General features: G+C 46.6%; 1 protein-coding gene across 4 annotated transcripts in view; it reads right to left on the bottom strand.

Annotated features, from left to right (window-relative positions):
• The window catches only part of LOC137305512 (AP-2 complex subunit alpha-2-like), a 54,564-nt gene that overhangs the window by 15,710 nt on the left and 17,530 nt on the right, over positions 1–21,324 (bottom strand). Inside the window, exons 8-17 of one of the 4 annotated variants that reach the window (XM_067974365.1) lie at positions 20,668–20,818; positions 19,814–19,982; positions 17,848–17,985; positions 15,942–16,124; positions 14,251–14,348; positions 11,934–12,165; positions 10,044–10,211; positions 8,414–8,553; positions 4,907–4,969; positions 2,165–2,242 (exon numbers count right to left, since the gene is read on the bottom strand). In XM_067974365.1, coding sequence (XP_067830466.1) covers positions 2,165–2,242; positions 4,907–4,969; positions 8,414–8,553; positions 10,044–10,211; positions 11,934–12,165; positions 14,251–14,348; positions 15,942–16,124; positions 17,848–17,985; positions 19,814–19,982; positions 20,668–20,818 — 1,420 coding nt within the window. The remainder of the gene's footprint in view (positions 1–2,164; positions 2,243–4,906; positions 4,970–8,413; positions 8,554–10,043; positions 10,212–11,933; positions 12,166–14,250; positions 14,349–15,941; positions 16,125–17,847; positions 17,986–19,813; positions 19,983–20,667; positions 20,819–21,324) is intronic. The other 3 variants (XM_067974367.1, XM_067974366.1, XM_067974368.1) reach the window with 3 other exon arrangements.

Genomic DNA, 21,324 nt, shown 5'->3' with positions numbered 1-21,324 from the left:
TGCTGTGCAACACTTATTTATCCTCTCAAAGTGCTCCCACCACCAGTGGCAGATTTAACACCCACAGTACTCCACCTTCACAGCTCAAAATGCTCTCTTCAGATGCAACCCAAGCTGGGAAGGACAGAATCTATTATTGTCACAAAGTGTGAACAATTCAGGCATCAGGTCTTACTGAAATCCCAGTGACGACACTGTAGGCACACTCGCATCTGTACCCAGATTTTTTTTTGAAAATGGAACATAGAAATCCAAAAGAGATATTTGTATGGTGTCTGCACTGAGCGGCAAACATTAGCAGGAGGGACACGGGGCATCAGGCATAGACCAGGGTCACCTCGTGGTCTTGTGGCGCCAACAGCAGCTGCCTGCCACAATCAAAGTCCCTGCTCCAAAACCTCGGGATGTGCTGACATACACTGCCCTCCTTGTAGTACAATACCCACCTCTCAAAGCATGTTTGCACTGGTGAGCTTTGGCGAGAATCTGCAACCCTGCTAATATTTAACCAATTCCTCCACAATCCAACTAAGCCCAGGTTTCAGAGAATCAGAAACTTCAGCACAAGGGGGCAGCCATTCAGCCCCTTTGCAGCTATCGACTCTAACCCCATATCCCTGCCCTTTAATATTTCTCAAGTATTTATCCAACTCCCTCATAAATGCTACGTTGACTTCGCTTCAACTCCTACCCTATCAACTCCTTTAATCATCTTAAACACCTCAATTAGATCACCCCTTAATCTTCTATAATCAAGGGAATACAAGCCCAGTTTATGCAACCTGTCCTCGTAATTTAACCCTTTTAGCCCCGGTATCATTCTGGTGAATCTGCGCTGCACCCCCTCTCCAAGGTCAATATATCCTTCCTGAGATGCGGTGCCCAGAACTGAACGCACTACGCTGTGCCTTCTCCATGGCTCCAATACGCTCCTCTATCATGGGATGCCCAAAACAACTCAAACTGTAGGATTACAGGAGTTTTAAAAAGCTGGTGAAGCCATAGGTTTTAGAAACCAGACATCGTAAAAGATTCCAAATCAGTAATTAAAATGATTCTTGTCCAAACTGACTTTTTTTGTGCGACTTGTCGTCTTTTGTCAGATGAGGAACGCACTACCACCTCCAACCAGAAGGTGGTAGTGATGTGCCCTGCAATCCACTGAGTGAGCAGATGACCACAATAGTTTCAAACACACCACTGGTTTCCCACCTTCCCTTTTCGTTGGTGAGAAGTTTCATCGTGTTCCTCGCCAGTCAAACTAATCGAGAAACCGCAGGATGAGAACCGGCTACACCAACCGTCCTCACACCAAATGCTTCACTACCACTTTCATAGAATTTACACCACAGAAACAGGCTGATCTGTATCTTACCTCCATTTACCCGTCTTGGTTCTGTGACCCTTAATACCCTTACCCAACAAAAATCTATCAATCTCAGCAGTGAAATTTTCAATTAACCCCCTCATCCAGTTTTTTTTGGGGGGGGGGGGGGGGGGGGAAAGAGAAATAGTTCCAGATTTCCACTCCCCTTTGTGTGATGAAGTGCTTCCTGACATCACCCCTGAACAGCCTAGCTCTAATTTTAAGATTATGCCTCCTTGTTCTGGACTCCCCCCACCAGAGGGGATAGTTTCTCTCTATCTACCCTATCAAATCCTTTAATCCTGTTAAACACCTCAATTAGATCATCCCTTAATCTTCTATACTCGAGGGAACACAAGCCTTGTCCCTGCAACCTGTCTTCATAATTTAACCCTTTTAGCCCCGGTATCATTCTGGTGAATCTGCGTTGAACCTTCTCCAAGGTCGGTATATCCTTCCTGAGGTGTGGTGCCCAGAACTGAATGCAGTACTCTTAAGTGACTCTCCAAAAGAGCTAGCCCATTTAGTCCTGCTCCCCTGTGAAGGGGAATTTAGAAATCAGTCCTGCATTTCAGAAACAAGCCACTGGATTAAAACAAAATCAAAAAAAAAAATCTGACCGCCTGGTCCAAAAATCGGCTCTGGATGCAACAACCGAGCAGCGGCCACTTGTAACCAGAGTCCAGATGCTGAGCCCTACCATCTACAGTGGAGGGGCAGAATTGCTTGGAAGGCACCTCGACGTCCATTTAAAAACAAGCAACCTGAAGCGGACTGAAAGTGAAGTAATCTCCTTACTTGTTGAGGAGATCGTCAGCATCGGGCACGGGCAAAGCAGGGTCCTCAGAGCCAGCAGTAGGGGCAGTCGTGACAGCGCTGAGAGATGGATAGAGAGAGAGAGAGAGAGAGAGAAAATGAGGCACAGGGAGAAAGAGAAAGGATTAGAGGGGACAAGGAACGATTGCGGGGGGGGGGGGGCAGGAAAAAAAGGCACACAGCACAATTCTGTTATTAATGCCATTCAGAGAACAATAAAACAGAAAGCACCAAATGCCTTGTAAATACTTTGGTTAAAAAATAGGTTTTGAGAAAAAAATGTTTTAAAGGGTTAATTGAGAGACAGAACTGTTAAATTTTACAGGAAGGAGGTCGCATGCACATCAACCCCAAGTCAGGCAACAAAAAAAGAACGCATGCTGGATAATGTTTAATTACATCACTGACGCACATCTTTTACATACAGGTTTGAACACACACTCTCATGGCAGCTTCTCCACTCCTAATCTTCTCTTTTCCTAAAGGCATCGACTCTTTCTGGAGTATCGTTCCTCAAGCATTGGTGCCCTCTACTACCTCACCCAACAGGTCAGACAGTGAATGCCGAAAGGCAATTCGACCACCGGAGGCATCATGGCCAAGCCCAATGCTACACACACACACACTCTTTCCAGCACAAGTCACTGGGCAGTGATCAGGAGCAGGAATCCTGGCTGATTTGGTTTCTAGCCTAGGCAGTGAGAGCAGATGTGGAGCCCCAACTTGCTCCAATTTTATTCTTCGATCTTATCTCCTGAATAACTGGTGTTGAGATACGGCTCCAGAGATATCTCACCCAGCTTTTCATACACAAGCCTAGACAACAAGTCTTACCAGTCTATTTAATTCTGGAACCCAATGAGCCCAAGAGCTAAGTGGATAAAAGCTCTGCTCAGTGTTGCACTGATCCATACAGAACAGGTAGGTACTAGGTATCAGCCGTCGCTGTACTTCACAGCAAGAAAAGACAATCACAGCAAAATTACAAAGATCAAGTAAACGAGCACAGAGTGCCCAGGCCAGAGGAGACACAAACATTCACTGTAATTTAGAACAGATAAAGGAATGGGAAGATTGACTGCATTAATGGACAGGGCAAGTGATTTGGGTCCTTCCTGCAACAAATTCTGCTAATTTCTACACTTAATGTGTGCAGTGGGATTAGCGGCCCAAGAACTGGAGCTCTGCATTAGAAGTCCCAGATGCGATGAAAATGCCGGTTTCTAGGTTATAAATCACTCGTCCTAATCCAGAGGTTCATTTTTATTCAAAAATCGCAGCCAACATTCACTAAATTGAATGCAAAATAATAAAGCAGAAAAAACACAGACACACCAATCATTACATAGTGCACGCCCATTCCATTTCAAGTCGGCTCAGATTTTTTAAAAAGACCCACGCAGAGCGGCAGAGAACCTGGCTTTACTCGAGTCACCTCAAACCTCAGCCCAGATCGAAACTGAGCGATCGGGGCGTGGGACAAGGCATGCGAAGGGCATTCCCAAGCTGAGGCATACATACGCTCACGTCCTAAATACGAACAGGGACCACATCATCAATCCGGGCAATCCAACACAATCCTCGTTATTTTACATTAAATATATATACGGCATATTTAGAGACGAGTGGGTTGAAATCTCACTGCATGATATAAATAACAGATTATTTTTATTCATTCGCAGGATGGAAGCCAGCACTTATTGCCCATCTCTACTGATGCAACTGAGTGACGTGCTAGGCCACTTCAGAGGGCAGTTAAGAGTCAGTCACGTTGGTGTGGGGACTGGAGTCACATATAGGCCCAGGCCGGGTAAGGATGGCAGGTTTCCTTCCCTGAAGAACATTAGTGAACCAGTTGGGTTTTTATGACAATCCGACAGCTTCATGGTCATTTTTACTGATACCAGCTTTTTATTTCCAGATTTTTAAAAATTTTTTTAAAACTGAATTCAAATTCTCAAACTGCCAGGGTGGGATTTGAACTCATGTTCTCTGAATTATTAGTCCAGCCCTCTGGATTACTAGTCCTTAGTAAAGGTTAAGGGGTGATTTTGAAAGGAATTGATAGGGTAGATAGAGAGAAACTTTTTCCGCTGGTGGGAGAGTCTAGGATAAGGGGGCATAACCTTAAAATCAGAGCCAGGCCATTCAGGAGAGAAGTTAGGAAACACTTCTTCACACAAAGGGTGGTAGAAGTGTGGAACACTCTCCCACAAAAAGCTGTAGATGCCATCTCAATTAATTTTAAATCTGAAATTGATAAGATTTTTCTAGCCAAGGGTATTATTGGATATGGAGCCAAAGTGGGTGGATGGCATTGGATACAGATCAGCCATGATCTCATTGAATGGTGGAACAGGCTCAAGGGGCTGAATGGCCTCCATGTTCCTTTGAAATTGCTGTCTGCTATCTTAACAGAAGTGAAAACCCATTTTGAACTGATATTTAAACACAAAAAAATGGCAAAATGTTGACTTGACGATGCAGACAGCTGAATTGTTTTGTAATTAAAAGTGCTTATGAGGGATAGTTGCAAGATTCCTCTCAGTCACCTGCGTAGGCTCTTTCCAACAACTACAGCCAAACTGAAATGCAGGAGTACTTTATATGCTGTATATATTTGGGAGTAAAACAACATTGTTTTTTGAACCCTGGACTGTTTCGGAGCAGGGGGCAAGGGGGGTGTTTGGACAGTCCAGTTCTACTCAGTAGTACACGCCTTACTCTGAGCCCAGGGCTGCGTCCACCAGCAACGATGCAGAGCTCTCACCCGGCAGATCCAAGCTTCTGCACCATCCCAAATCAGAGGCAAGCGTGCATCGAGGAACAGAAAAAAGGAGAATCCAAATCACAATGCAGCCACTACACAAACTACTCAAAGATCAAGTCACAAGGTTTCTCCTTCAAACGGGGAACTATACAGATTTTAAATTAGCTTTGTTTCGGCAATTTGTGGGTTTCGAGGGGAGGCACGTTAGTGCTGGGGAATGCAACACTTGCTTGTTTCAAGCACTTAGCATGAGGCGTTCCCAGGTCAGGTACTGCACAGACTAGATGTGGAGTGAAGCTCCCTCTACATTATCCCACCAAGCAGTCCCAAGTCGCATACTGCACAGTTTAGAGGCAGAGTAAAGTTCCCACTGCACTAACCCAACTCAAACACAAGCTCAGAAAACACCCCTTACTGCAGCAGCGTGACATTTTTCCATTTTCAGTTATCAACGTGGCCTCTTCGAATAAGATTGCCAATCAGTGCCGAGTTAGAAGCTGTGGACCAACACTAACCTGGGCCGAGATTGGCCAAACCCATTTCTCTTACAGCTGACAGACAACACCAATCACATTTGGTCTAGGCCGGGAATGAACCCAGGTCTCAGAGGTGAAAGGAGTGCTAGAATTCCTTGCACACTCCGATTTAAAAGGGCTTTAATATTACAACACAGGTAGGTACTGCTATATACCTGGTGACGCGTTGGCCCTGGTTAGAAAATTAACCAGTGATGGGAGGGAGTCTGAACATTCTTTTTTGCCTTTACGACCAAAGTTTAAATCCACCCCAGATTGTTAGCATGAATCCCACTGTCCGACAGCTACAAAGGTCCAAAGTGGAATGAGTTTGGGGGAGCCTTGATCCCTAGGCGGCAAATGGCAGGCTATTTGACCACGGGCAGCATCAGCACCAAGCCTGGACACATCCTCAACCCAGTCCCTGTCCAGCAAGGTGTCACTGGACAGTAATTGGACACAGGAACCTTAGTTGGAGTTTCCAGGTGGGGGCAAGGATAATGATATTGCCCAACATCTGCCCCAGCTGAGGTCAGTTAACTCTCAGGACACACTAGGTGGGAGTGGGGGTGAGGCACAGTCAAACTTTCTCGTCTGTATGGCTGTGCTGTGCCAAGAGATGCCTTTACCCAGTCAGCCACTGGCACGCACGGATTTTCGGGGGCTGGGAACTTAACACAAACAGCTCAGAGACACATCCAGGGTCGGAAGGAACAAATCACAGTACGTGCACCTTTTGAGGCAGCAACACAGACTAGAGTCCTAATCAAGAGTCTTTGTCCCAACTGAGAATGAAACTATGTCCAAAGCAGCTTTCACTCCAGAATTTGTTGCAGCTTCAAATTCCTGCTGCTGCATTTAAAATTAAGTGCTATCTGTACAAGGGAATCTCTGCCTTGCACAGGACCTTTGATAACTCCGTAAGCGAGAGAGGATATGAAGAGGAAAACCTTGTTGCTTCACCTTTTAATTTGATATCAAGTGTTTTACGAACACAGATTAAGCGCCCGAAATAGCCAGGACCTGCCGAAAATGATCAGGAACATCCCAAAGCACTTCACATACAACGAATAACATTACTATAAACACGGCAGCCATTATGGCACACAGCAAGGGCCTACAAACAGCAGCGATGTGAATGACACTGCCACAGAGCCTTTAACGTCCACCAGAACGAGCAGGAGGGGGTTTAACATCTCATCCGACAGTGCAGCACTTCCGCAGTACTGCACTGGAGTCTCAGCTTTGATTATGTGCTCAAGTGCTGGAGCAGGGTTTGAACCCACAATCTTTTGACTCAAGAGGTGAGAGTGCTACCAACTGAGCCAAGCCTGACACTTGACTCTTGATAATGTGTAAAGGTTATTAGGCACCGAATGGTGACAGCGGCATTGTGTTGTGAACTTAGAAGCGGTTAGAGATTGAAACCGGAAATGCTTCACTTAAGACCTCGCACGGCAACAGGGAGAGGCACTTGCTCCTCTAATATGTGCTGGATTTGAGCACAAATCCCAGGGGTTGACAGGGTTTCTTTTTCCCTTCCTCGCCTGAAGGCATCGACTCCTTGCTCAGGAATTGTTCCGTGGCCACGGGGGAACAAACACAAATCCGTTGCAGACCCCCTCATCCAGTGACTGCTGGAAATCGCGCCTATATGGACACCTCAGCGGTAATACCCTCCGTGATCAAGGTGACAGACGACAGTCACTGTCCAGCCTTGCACGTATAGGACGGCCGTATGAGAGGCTTCAGAGCGGTACCAGCCAGAGTCAGTGCCTTGGGGAGAGATGGTGAGAAAACGAGCGAGAGACCAGAGGTGCCTCTCGCACAATATTTCCACCAGGAAACAACATTTCTCTGGCATTAAAAAAAAACCTGAAACTCGCCACATCAGAAACCCACACTTGGTGCCACCACCTCTGCGGTAAAGCAGGTCGTACCGACGTAGTAAAGGCAGCACCTGTGCACCTTCACTTGTCTACATGCAGGCAACAGATAGATGGAGGCTGGCTGGGTGCACACTTCTGCAGTTTTATGTCAAACTAAAAACAGTCGCAAATCAGAGGCACAGAATCAAAAAATAAATCACAAAAAGGACAAAACAAAATTCTCTCAGCCTCACTGTTATAACAAAACACACATTGTAAAATATTGGGGTTTTTAAAAACTGATTTTTGACTCAATTTTCAAGGTATTAATAATAAACACCTAGTGCCAGCAGTAAGAAACACAAGGAAATTCAATAGAATGCATCCCTTTCCTTTGTGAGCAGAGAGGAAAAGCTCGAATACTGGCTTTTGCGGCAAAGCTCTAAAATTCGCAAGGGGCACTGAGCAGGCCCTGCCTTGCACAAAACCCGACCCTTCTGGCTGCTAACCACCATTGACAGTAATTGGGGAGAGGACCAGGGGTCAGATCGGCCATTCGGGCGCAAGGAGTAGTGGAGGGCTTCAAGGGGACAGGGTCTAAATATTGCAGATTTTTTTTTTGGAAAGTGCAGCCCCACGTTATGTTTGAAGCCCATGGATCTCTTCTCTTCTCCCACCCATAGCATACCCTGCCAGCTATGCACTTTCCTTGGGTGAACAGCTCCAGGCCGACACTCAGACATTACCAGAGAGGCCCCAACAGTGAGGGGACAACCAAGTTGGCGACTCACAATGGAGTGATCGGATCAAGAATACTTTTAAAAACTGTCCCAGATGAATTTACCAAATAATAAAAAATAAAGTGTACTTTGAACAAAAATCATCCTGGGGGGTGCCCCGTTGAAGAAATAGCTTTGGTGCCCTCCGAGCATGACTTCTCCAAAAACACACCACAACCTGTTGCTGGTTGGATCGCGATTACTTCTTAAACCCCCCACCCACTGCCCCCCTCCACCATGCAACCCCACCCGCCCAAAGCAACAAGAGACTGGCGACTGCTGGCATGCCGCCCGCTTACCGGGAGAAGTTCTCTTCGGATCCAGGTGCCAGAGCACCGGTGGCAGGCACGGCATCAGAGAACACATCCACCAGTAGGCTACCACCGCTGGTAGGGGCGCTCTTCAGGCCCAGGAGGTCAGCGGAAGGGGAGGGCGTGGACTGGAAGAGACAGGAGACCACAGGGTAGAACGGACAAAATCACTTCGCCAACTTACAGCACAACATTTTTTTTAAAAACCGACGCAACGGCCATGATGGCCTGTTTCACCTCGTCCGGAACAGCAGAACTAGAGGGCACAGCCTGCCCTTGAACGGGGGGGAAATTTAAAACTAAGCTGCGGAAACAATATCTCAGTGAGCGAGCGGTCAATCTATGGAATAGACTCCCCGGGGAGACGGTGGAAGCAGTTAGTATTGATTCATTCAAATGCAAATTAGATAAATTTCTTTCAGAAAATAACATTTTGGGATACAGTATAGAAGTAATTTGAGACATGTCATGTGGTGAGTGTAACAGGCACGGGAGGAACAGGTGACTTTGGTCCAATGGTTCCCACAGCTCTCCATCACTGGGTTTTCTTCGTGTCATATCTGGTCTGTTGTCGACTAATCGATAGCGATTGATCGTCATGATTGGTCAACAACTCCATTACCGTTGTATCATGCGGATGATAGAAGGTGAACTGGATGGATCTTGGTCTTTTGTCATCTAGCAACTTCTATGTTCTCAAGGGCAACTGGTAAACAGTACCCCACGTGGGACTGAGCCATACAGACCAGAAGGTCCCAGATTTCATCCCCGACCGGTGCTGTGTTAACAAATCTCAGCCAGGGGGACTAGTTCAGACCTGTAAACAGCCTCAAAAAACCCTGGGCCAGGTAGGGAACATCAGCTCGTAATTTCCCCTCAATCACCAACCAGTATAAAGCATAAATTTGCGGGGTTCAGGCGAGGATAGGACTGAGCTCGGCTGTGAGCTCCTCTAAGTCTAGGCTCACGCGTGAATATTAGCCACTTGGTCAAGGTGCTGAAGTGACTCTTGGAATCTGCAGCCTGTCCATGTGTCCTGAGAAATTCCAACATTTTAAACAGGGTTCATCCACACTTTGTTCTTTCAAAAAAAATATTTAGATGCACTTGGAATAAGAACAAAAAATAGTGGGAACACTCAGCAGGTCTGACAACATCTATGGGGAGACCAGACAAGTTAATGTTTCATGTAAGAACCCAATTCTGATGAAGGGCCCATACTCATTAACTTGCCTATTCTGTTTTTGTTTCAGGTTTTAAAGCAGCTGCAGCATTTTTATTTTTGTACATAAGAGCACCTGGGTAAAGTTCCTTTTTCTGTATTATTTCAATTCTTGCCTTCACACCTGGTCCCTTGTATGCAGCAGATGCAGGTGCTGCTTCCAGAACACTGAATTTCCTTTATTTTAAAGACGGCACCTCAGACAGTACAGCGCACTCAATACTGCTGCAGAGTGTCAGCCTAGATTTTGTGCTCAAGTCTCTGGAGTGGGACTTGAACCCACGACCATCTGACTCAGAGACAAGAGTACTACCCACTGAGCTAAGGCCGACATTTGGTGCTTGATCCATCAATCAGCAGCATCCAGTACAGGCTTTCCACCATTACCCTACTCACCACCGTGCTGGCATTCACAGCAGGCTCGACCCCACCATTGACCTCCGTTTGTTCCTTCTTCCCTTCTTCTATGTCCGTCATGGTGCTTGGTCCCTTCTTCTTCTTGAGCTTGGCGAGGATGGAGGATTCCCGCTCGGGGAACGGGGGCATCTCTTCCAGGACGGTGGCCTGTGGAGAAGGGGGGGAAGAGAGATCAGTTACCTGAGCTGAGAATGAACTCTGATAGTTGACCACATCCCTGCCCCCCCCCCCCCCCCCCCTCCTTGCTGAGATACAGTTCCATAGGTACTTACTTGGCAACCCTTGGGTATCTCACCAATTTTCATTTGTGAGCCTAGAGTGTTGGCAGACTGTTTTACCATGGGAAGTATCACAAGCAGACCCTGATCTTTCCATCAGAAGTCACCAAATAGCAATCAGAAGAGGCAACCTTGATTCAGGCAAACTGAAGCTGCCTTACCATGGCTCCAGCTGGGAACAGCATAGATCAGGAATCGAATCTGCGATCTTCTAGTTTGTATGGCTCAGTTGTACACACACTTTACCAACTAAGCAATTGAGGGAGTAAACACACCCCCACATAAATCTTTAATTAGAAACTTCAGTCATAGCTTCATGTTAGGTGAGGAAGGCTTATGATAGTTTCTCCTTAATTACTCCGTTTCCAGTGACAGGAGGGTTGGTAACCAGAAGGCACAGATTTAATGTAATTGGCAAAAGAACCAGAGGAGACATGAGGAAAAAAAATGTTATGCAGCGAGTTGTTATGATCTGGAATGCGCTGCCTGAAAGGGCGGTGGAAGGAGATTCAATAATAACTTTCAAAAGGGAACTGGATAAATACTTGAAAGGGGAAAATTTACAGGGCTATGAGGAAAGAGCAGGGGAGTGGGACTAATTGGATAGCCCTTCCAAAGAGCCGGCACAAGTACAATGGGGCCGAATGGCCTCCTTCTGTGCTGTATCATTCTATGATTCTAGTGTGCAGCGTAAGCACTACTTAAAATATGACAACACAGTCAAGGATTCTTTTCGTTGCAAAGTCAACACTAGTTGGTTCAACAGCATCAGAGCGACAGGGTGCAGTCAGGATGCCTCGATGATTTAAGTGTCACCAAGGAGTAGACCATAGCTTCTCATCGAGTTCATAACCTTCAGTATTAGGTCAAGATCTTTACGCTATTAGGCAGGGAAGCCAAGTGGTGGGCTAGTCCTTGTCCACACAGAAAGAAGTTTTCTTTTAAAAATGGATGCGCCACCCCAGGGCCATCTCTTACAGATCACCTGCCCATTCTTGGGGGTGAGAAATTAACCCAGGGACTACGAGGGAACCTATTAGCCATGGCTCAGTGGTAGCACTTTCCTCCCGAGTCAGAAGGTTGTGGGTTCAAGTCCCACTCCAGAGACTTGAGCACATAATCTAGGCTAACTCTCCAATGCAGTGCTGAGGGAGTGCAGCACTGTCGGAGGTGCTGTCTTTTGGATCAGACATTAAACCGAGGCCCCGTCTGCCCCCTCAGGTGGACGTAAAAGATCCCACTGCACTGTTTCGAAGAACGGCGGGGCATTCTCCCCGGTGTCCTGGCCAATATTTATCACTCAACCAACATCACTAAAACAGATCATCTAGTCATTATCACATTGCTGTTTGTGGGACCTTGCTGTGCGCAAATTGGCTGCCGCGTTTAACATCGCATCCGAAAGAGGGCACCTCCGACAGTGCAGCGCTCCCTCAGTACTGCCACTGGGTGTGTCAGCCTAGATTATGTGCTCAAGTCACTGGAGCGGGGCTTGAACCCACAAGTCCCACTCCAGAAATAGTTTCTCCGTTTTCTACCCTGTAAGCAGCATTTCGCAGCAGAAAGTCTCAGATTCCGGCCTTTTACGTACCAGAACGTCGGTGCTGGCAATCGAGCTGAGCTTGAGGTACTCAACAGCCCGCTGCTGTAGCTCCACATCAGAGTTTCGGAGCTGGCTGTCGCTGCGCAGTACATCCTGGATGGTGGGCTTGGTCTCGGGGAAGAGATTGACGAATTTGATGTAAGAGGAGAGCAGCAGAGCACGGGTCGGGACGCTGCACAAGTGGAACTTGGAATGTAGCAGGTTGAACTGAACTAAGGGGCTGAAAGGACAGATAGAGGGGGGGAAAGGAAAAAAAAAAAAGCACATTAGAAATAGTTACATACGAGCATATGAAAAATGATGGGACAGGAAAAGACCAGCTGGTCCATTGAGCCTGCCCCACACAGTTGCGATGCTTTAAGTGCCACGATTGACAACAACTGCGCCCCCCCCACCTGTCAGCAGCCATCTCCCAAACCCACGACCTCCACCACCTAGAAGGACAAGGGCAGCAGGTCCATGGGAACACCACCACCTGCACGTTCCCCTCCACCCAACTTATCCCGATGGGAGATAAATTGCCATTCCTTCATCGTTGCTGGGTCAAAATCCTGGAACTCCCGACCTAACAGCACCGTGGGAGAACCTTCACCACACGGACTGCAGCGGTTCAAGAAGGCGGCTCGCCGCCGCCACCACCTTCTCAAGGGCAGCTAGGGATGGGCAATAAACACAGGCCTTACCCGAGTCGCCCGCATCCCCTTATACTTCTTGTATGATTCTCAATTCATCACCAATAGGCTATAGGAAAAACCCCACTTAATACAATGAACATTAATGTTGTGTCAATACACTTTTTGTGCAAAATAAAAACAGAACGATGCGGGAAACACACAGCAGGTGAGTCAGCATCCAGGGAGAGACATTTTGGTGTGTGTCCTTCATCACAGCAAAGAGGAAGAGACATAAAATGATTAACATGCAAAAAATGGGACAATATTTTTCGATAGGTAGCAAGTGTAGAGGAACAGGACATGGACCATGCTCCAAGTTTATACAAGGCAAGGGCAGGAGGTGCATGGAAACACCATCACCTCCAAGGTCCCCTCCAAGTCTCACACACCATCCTGACATATATCGGCCGTTCCTTCATCGCCGCTGGGTCAAAATCCTGGAACTCCCTGCCTAACAGCGCTGTGGGAGCACCTTCGTCACACGGACTGCAGCGGTTCAAGAAGAAGGCCCATCACCACCTTCAAGGGACAACTAAGGATGGACAATAAATGCCAGCCTTGCCAGCAATGCCCATATTCCGAAAATGATTTTAAAAAAAACACACAAAAGGACCATGGGGAGGATGTTGTCAGGAAGATGCGGAGTAAAAGCTCAGGGAAAGCTTAATCTCCCCAAGCCATTCCTGCACAATACACTGCAATTAGGTAAAGAGCAGAGTGGGTAAAGGAACAGAAAACACTTCACTCAGGCTTTCTTCCCCCACTTGATGAAAGCATTTTGTGAGATGGTTGATAACGAGAGCCAGACAGACAGTCAGATCCTCTGCCAGTACTCCAGTCACCTAACACCAAAAGATGGCAGCAGAGTGTTCAAGTGCCAAGTGACTAAAGTCTTGACTCTGTCCGGACAGAGTTGGGACAGTCGTTAATCACCAACAATCCCATCATAAGCAAAGCTACGACCGAGGGGGCCGGGTGGTGCAATGGGCGAGACGCTGGAGTTTCACCTTTGAGATCAAATCCAGCTCAGACTGACGTGTTGAAAGCAGTCTCTTTCTATAAGCATACCTACATTAAAAAACGTTTGGGCCAGCCTCGACCCAGTTGAAAAAGAGTGAGTAAAATTGCCCAAAATTCTGCACCAAAGTGACACTCAGACTGCAGGACAGTTGGTGTGAGAAAATGGAAAAATTTGCACCGATGGAGTAAGGGGTGTTCTTCCAAAGTTTGGAGAAAGTAGAAGGAACTCTACTCTATATCAAACCTGCACTATGTCTTGGTGCTCAATGCTGACACAGTCTGCACAAAATGAGAATAAATGCAATTCATAGTGATGAGGAAAGATAGTCAAATAAAACCCAGGCTGGACCACACAACTGAAACAATGAGCTTCTGACACATTCCAAGTACACCATTACTTAACGCTGGCATTGTGCCCTCTGTTTACATTGAAAAATAGGCTTCTCCTAATATGCTGCGGAGGAGCAACATGACACTAGAGACCCCTGGCTGTTCAGGCTCCTGCCCAACTTCAAACACTCTGTACAAATGAGCACTTTTCCCCAACTCAATCCAGGTAAAATACCAGGCTGAAAGCTTACGGACCATCTGTTTTACCTTCTTCAGCTCACCTGGATCGTGGATCACCTGCAATGAGATTCCCAAATTCTCCCAGAATGTATCCGCCCACCTTCACCATGTTCTCGTGACAGGCTGGGGCCTGGAGTGCCTGAAGATCAAATCAAAAATAGTTTAACGTACAGACATTTTGAGTACAGGTGGGGGCCATTTAGCCCAACTAGCTCTTGCACTGAATTTAGGTCCCTCTCGTGGGCTAATTTTACACCATCCCATTTTCCTGCTTTTTCCCTCACATCCCTGTTATAAGTAATTATTCAGTACCTTCTTGAATGCTGTAATCAATTTAGCATCAATCACCACTTGTGATAAAGTGTTCCCCATTCTGCTAACTCTTAAAAATGTTTCTTTTAATCTCTCTATTTACATATTGAATGCTTATCTCGAGACTGTGACCTTGTGTCTTCGATTTGTCTACCAATGGAAACTATGTCTAGTCCTTTTATCATTTTTAAATAGCAAAACATTTTTGAGATTGCAAAGCAATTGTAAGAATGACAGCAGGCAACAGACTGACTGGTTCCTAGTCAAACATGATCCAGGAATCCATTGAAAGTGGCTCCTCTGGTAGGGAGTCCAGAACAAGGGGGCATAACTTAAAATTAGGCCGTTCGGGGATGACGTCAGGAAGCACTTCTTCACACAAAGGGTAGTGGAAATCTGGAACTATCTTCCCCCCAAAACGCTGTTGAGGCTGGGGGTCAATTGAAAATTTCAAAACTGAGATTGATAGATTTTTGTTATGAACGGGTATTAAGGATTCTGGAACCAAGGCGTGGTAAATGGAGTTAAGATACAGATCAGCCAAGAACGAATTGAATGGCGGAACAGACTCGAGGGACTGAATGGCCCACTCCTATTCTACGTTCCTAGGTGTCAGTTGGATACCGGCTGGTTTATATTTTCAGTACTGCTTAAAGAATCAGGTGTGAAAGCTCCCCCAATGGTCTACCCAGTGGGTAAGTGCACTGCCCGACGTGGTACAGAGCGCCAGTCAGTGAATAAATGCATTGTCAATTGAGATACAGAGCCCTACTCAGTGGGTGAACACCTCGTCTAATGAGGTACATGACCTTTGGGTTGCTAGTCCAGAACCATAACTACTAGGTTATCATACCCAGTCTTTCAGAATGTGGGCAACCAAAATACCTTGATCCGTTTGTCACCCCAATGTTCCTTCATCAGGTTAGAAGCAGCAAGAAACTTTCATCCAATAAAGCAAAATACTCAGTCAACAACTTGTATTCATTAATACAACTCCTTTAACATAGCCTACTGTGAGTGTCTTGGAAAGTTTTGCCATCAGATTCCAACAGGAGTAGGAGCGGAATTAAGCGAGAGGGCCTAAGACACAGGTTTTAAAGGAGGCTTTTGAAAGTGAGGAGAGATATAGGAAGGGGAGGAAGGATATCAGAGAGTTGGGCAACATGGCTAAAGTCTCTGCCACCAATGGTAGAGCAGATGGAATGGGGGGGGGGGGGGGGCGGGGGGAAGAGGAGGAGAAAAACACAAGGTGACAAAGGCACGATTAAAAGGTAGCAGTGGCAGTAAGGGTGAAATAGAGACGGAGACTGGCAATATTTCAGAGGCAGAACTTGGTTTTCTTGGTAATGGGCTGGATGTGGGATCCCAAGCTCAGCTTGAATTCAAATATATCTTCATTATTTTCAGTTCAGGCCTTTACCTCAAACACAGTCTTCGCTGCATAACCCTGGACGTCGTCACGGTTAATAACGATCTGAATCACTCTGTACCACACCTCCTCACTGACGTAGTCCCCTGCAATGCGGATGAGGTTCAGGATTGTGTCCACGTACCATGTGTAATCCACAGCATACTTCTCCGCTAGAATTGCCACTTTCAGAACCTAACATGGATTTAAAACAAAGGCAAAAGAATAGTGAGTGGACGTCCTTTCTAAGATGGTGCAATCAGCCCATATTGATGACATGCTGGGTTAAACAGACGGTACTCAGCCACACAGACCAGGAACCAGTGATCTCCCTGGTCGGTGCGGTTCAGTACCACACTGGACAATGCATTTACCAACCGAGTCATCAGTCGCTTGATCAGCGCCTCGCCATACAATCATAGAAAATTTACGGCACAGAAGGAGGCCATTCGGCCCATCATGTCCGCGCCGGCTGATAAACAAGCCACCCAGCTTAATCCCACTTTCCTGCATTTGGTCCGTAGCCCTGCAGGTCACGGCTCTTCAGGTGCACATCCAGGTACTTTTTTTTTTAAAATGAGTTGAGGGTTTCTGCCTCTACCACCCTCTCAGGCAGTGAGTTCCAGACCCCCACCACACTCTGGGTGAAAAACTTTTCCTCATTTCCGCTCTAATCCTTCTACCAATCACTTTAAATCTATGCCCCCTGGTTATTGACCCTTCCGCTAAGGGAAATAGGTCCTTCCTATCCACTCTATCTAGGCCCCTCAGAATTTTGTACACCTCAATCAAATCACCCCTCAGCCTCCTCTGTTCCGAGGAAAACAACCCCAGCCTATCCAATCTGTCATCATAGCTAGAATTCTCCAGTCCTGGCAACATCCTCGTAAATCTCCTCTGCACCCTCTCTAGTGCAATTACGTCTTTCCTGTAATGTGGTGACCAGAACTGTGCGCAGTACTCAAGCTGTGGCCTAACCAGTGTTTTATACAGTTCCAGCATAACATCCCTGCTTTTATATTCTATGCCTCGGCTAATAAAGGAAAGCATTCCATATGCCTTCTTAACCACCTTATCTACCTGTCCTGCTACCTTCAGGGATCTGTGGACATGCACTCCAATTTAACTCAATGTCCACTTCCTTCCACCGCCGGGAGACTATGTCTGCAGTATACACGGGATGTACTGTAGCACCTCACCAGGCTTATTTCAACAGCACCACTACCAGTCCTTCAACTTTACCCAGCTGTTTTCCTCTTCCTTCCTCTGTACATGCCAGCTTGCTCTGAATAGGGGTCTCCAGTAAAAGCCCAACAGTGAGAATTACTGTAAACTTGCACAGCCTGGCTATGCAACGCAGCAACAAATAGAAATAAAAAGTGAAAATCACTCCTCTGAATATGCTTGGGATAGGAAGGAAGGGAGGATAGGTTTGCATTGATACATCCTTCAGAAATGTCTCGAAACACTTCACACACAGTGAATTACTTTGGAGTGTAGCGATATGTAGGCAGCTGGATATCCAACACAAAGAGGAAAAGCCTCGTACTGCAAAGGATTCAGAGATGGGAGAGTGGTCTCTCTTTGCAAGGCTGAGCAACACCTTTTCTAATTCAGGTGTCAACAACTTGCATTTATAAAGTGCCTTTAATGTAGGCAAACGTCCAAGGCGCTTCGCAGGAGCATTATCAGGCAACAAAATTTGACACCGAGTCAAAGGAAGGAGACATCAGGACAGGTGACCAAGAGCTTGGTCAAAGAGGTAGGTTTTAAGGTATCAGCTTGTTTAACTCTTCCCCCCCCCCCCCACCCCCACCAAGTGGTTGATAGGAGGAAGGTGAGAATGACTAAATACTAGTTATTGAACGAATATATATATATTTTTAAAATCCACAAAATGAAAGAATGGGAAACTCACTATCTCTTCACGAATAGAATAGTCGGCCGTCTCCAGGTAACTTAACATTTCGGCCACAATCTGTGGTGCATTGGTTCGATCACACATGGCGTACAGGAGGTCCGCAGCTCGCTGGCGCACACTCACATCCCTCTCGGTCTATTCAGGGAGAAAAACAGGATAAGCAAACAAATGCATCCCAACGACATACCTTCCAGAGTTCAAACCCACCCAAGAAGGTGGAGCTTAAACTCGTATGAGAAACACGCAAAAGGTAGGGAGTTACGATGCAATACAACCAACCATTGCTGAAGCATAAGAGAATTCATTCAATCGTGTGCATGCGTGAGCATTGGTACCAAGGGGGAAGAGATCACAAGAAGTGCTTCTTTTGGTGGGGTTACAGCTCCATGGGGCCTGGCAGCTTTCCAATGCCTTGTCCAAGAATATGCTTCTTCACTTGTGAGCCTAGATAGCCAGCTATTCACCCATGTGAGGCACTACGGCTAAATCCAATCCCATTTCAACCAGTCAACCATCCACGTTCACATTTCAGAAAGAGATCGCAGAATGGCGATTACAAGCAGGTACCTTGGCTGACTGTTCCCTTTCTCTAGTCCAGGAGCATCAAAGCCAATTGTAATTCCCAACTGTTGTCCTGGAACAGGGATCTTTCTGGTCTGTATGCCTTTCTACTACTTTGGGCACTACCTTTACCAGTGAGACCTCTGGGAAGCGGAGAGGGACATTATATTACAGCAGTCACACATTGAAAAAAAAAATCAAGGGACTGGATAGTGTAGTGGGTTGCGCACAGGCCTTTCACCTCCAGCCAAGCAATGGGATGCAAGTCTCTTCAGTCCTTTGGCTACCAAAGGTCTTGTGAAATGAGATTTTTTCAGTTGCAATCCAATTCACACAGAACAAAACGACACCTAATTTCACAGTCTAGGCTCAGAGTGATGAGTTGGTTGAGGCACTGGAGGGGGATCAGCAGTTATGGAACTGTAGCACCATGTCTCAGGAGAGGAGGGTTTGCAGGACTCTTAAATGAGAAACCCAGGTGAAGGACCAAAATCCACAGTGCAGGACGCTACCAAGGCTGAAAAGAGTAGGAAAGGTGATGAGATCGATCAGATGTAAGTGACGCCAAGCGTGAATTTTAAAAGCCTAGAAGATGTACGAGGACGGGAAGACTGAAGGAGGCAAGGACAGATTTGAGCTGTTGGGAAAGAATCCATTAGAACAGGAGACAGGGCGATGAGTATGATTTGAACACAGCGAGAGGGCAGGGAAGAGGAAGAAAAGTGCGTAAGGCAAAGTGTTTGAAGCTTAGGAGAAATGAGAGATTTTCAGAGGATCAATGTCCTTAGTGTCAATAAACAAAGACACAATGGAACCAGTGACAGGGAGAAGGGTTTGGAGACTAGAAGTGTGAAAAGGAAAACGTTAAAAAATAAAATCACACCGAGACAACAACAACTACTTGCATTTAAATAGCGCCTTTAACGTAGCAAAACGTCCCAAGGTGCTTCGTAGGAACGATCAAACAAAATTTGACACTGAGCCACATAAGGAGATATTAGGATAGGTGACCAAAAGCTTGGTCAAGGAGGTAGGTTTTAAGGAAGAGTGGTAGAGAGCTGGAGGGGTTCAGGGAGGGAATTCCAGAACTTAGGGCCTGGGCAGCTGAAGGCATGGCTGCCAATGATGGAGCAATAAAGATCAGGGATGCGCAAGAGGCTGGAATTGGAGGAGCGCAGAGACAGGAGGGTGTTCTTCTCATGTTGGTGCCGATGAACTACTATTGGGGTATAATAAACGGAGGTCAATCCTGCATCTAACTGTGCTACACCTGGCTTCGGGAGTGCTCAATGCCGACACTAGGTGTGCGGAACGGAAAACAATTGTTTCATTCTCCAGCAACCGACATTCCTCACCTTGATGGACATATTTTAAAAGACAATTTTTAAAAAAATCAGCTTACCTTCAGAGCGTTGATGACCGTTTCGATGTGGGTTTTGACTGCCTCGTGAGAGAATTCTGAGCCAGCCAGTAGGCACATGCTTTCCAGCGCCAGGTATCGCAGGTTAGTCTCTCGGTGCTGCAGGAATTGACCGAGTTGGTTACACGCACGCACCAAAAGGTTCGGCTCGCTGTTGGAAAATAAAAATATTTTAAAAACCAAGCCTTTCATTATCCTATATACTAACTCGCCACCCAGGGCGGTGATGCTGGCTCCCGACGCTCAGGTCTCGCAACAAAGAAAACTTGCCAGTGAATCAGGAGCACCAGCCCAGCATCCCGGGCAATATAGAAGCAACTTGTAGGTCGCATGCCAACTGCAGTCAAACAAGCGAGCAAAGGAATCTACTCTTGGCCCTCTAGATGTTAGAAGGTGCACAGAAGCAACTCCATATCGACTCTCCATGCTTGCCTCTGCTCAGTGCTCCACATCGACACAGCTGGAATCAAGAGACTCAATGGTGCAGGGAAGATTGTAGGCTTAAATCCACGTCTTCTTACTCTAGCTGCATACTGGTGTCGGACCGCCTTGGGCCTGTAGATCATATACCACACCCCCCCCACCACCACCATTTCCTGAATCTGTCTCTTCACTCTCTTTGGGGTACAGCTCCAAGATTGCCAGCTGCCCCTGGGATACCTCACCCAACTGGCCCTGTGCAAGCCCAGAGAGAGAGAGAGAGAGAGAGCACGCGAGCGAATGCTGGTCGGTTATTTGACTGCAGAGGGCATCAAAGCCAAATCTCCATAGCCACTGAATGAGCGGCATTATTTACATTGCAACGTACCTACCCCCACGAACGCCATGCCACATACCTGTCGTAATGTATAATGAGGCTGATTGCTTCAAAAAGAATTGCATTCTTAGCGTTGGAGTGTTGTACCTTCTTGGATTTAGGTGGCTCCTGAGCCTTATTCAGGATCGTTTCCATACATTCGATCAGGCGACCCTTCACAGCAGTGTCCTCTGCAGAGGATAAAACAGAATGAGTGTGAAAAACAACTGCCCTCACGAGCCCATGGTGCCAAGGCCAATTAGAAGACCCTTAGTGACACCCTGGTTAAGATCAGCTAACAGTACTGAGCAAGCGATTGAACCATCTCTCTTCTAGTTTGTGCAGCTTAGTTCTACGCCTACTAGATCAGGCAACCTGGACATAATTCCCATCAATCTATGTATATTAATTACACATCTTTAATAGGTGGGCAATTCTTATCTACAAACCTTACTTTCTGCAGTCACAATTTTTGGCCATGCTTGTGTGTCAATATTTACCACTGTAAATTGCTGTATCAACATTTCCCATTTTTAAAAAAAAAAATTCATTCACTGGATGTAGGCGTCGCTGGTAAAGCCATCATTTATTGCCCATCCCTAATTGCCCTTGAGAAGGTGGTGGTGAGCTGCCGTCTTGAACTGCTGTAGTCGGTATGGTGAAGGTTCTCCCACAGTGCTGTTAGGAAGGGAGTTCC

This window comes from Heptranchias perlo, chromosome 40 (assembly GCF_035084215.1).
Source record: "Heptranchias perlo isolate sHepPer1 chromosome 40, sHepPer1.hap1, whole genome shotgun sequence".
NCBI classification, from domain to species: domain Eukaryota; kingdom Metazoa; phylum Chordata; class Chondrichthyes; order Hexanchiformes; family Hexanchidae; genus Heptranchias; species Heptranchias perlo.
Note: the sequence above shows the minus strand (reverse complement) of the source record. Positions and strands in the feature narration are given on the sequence as shown.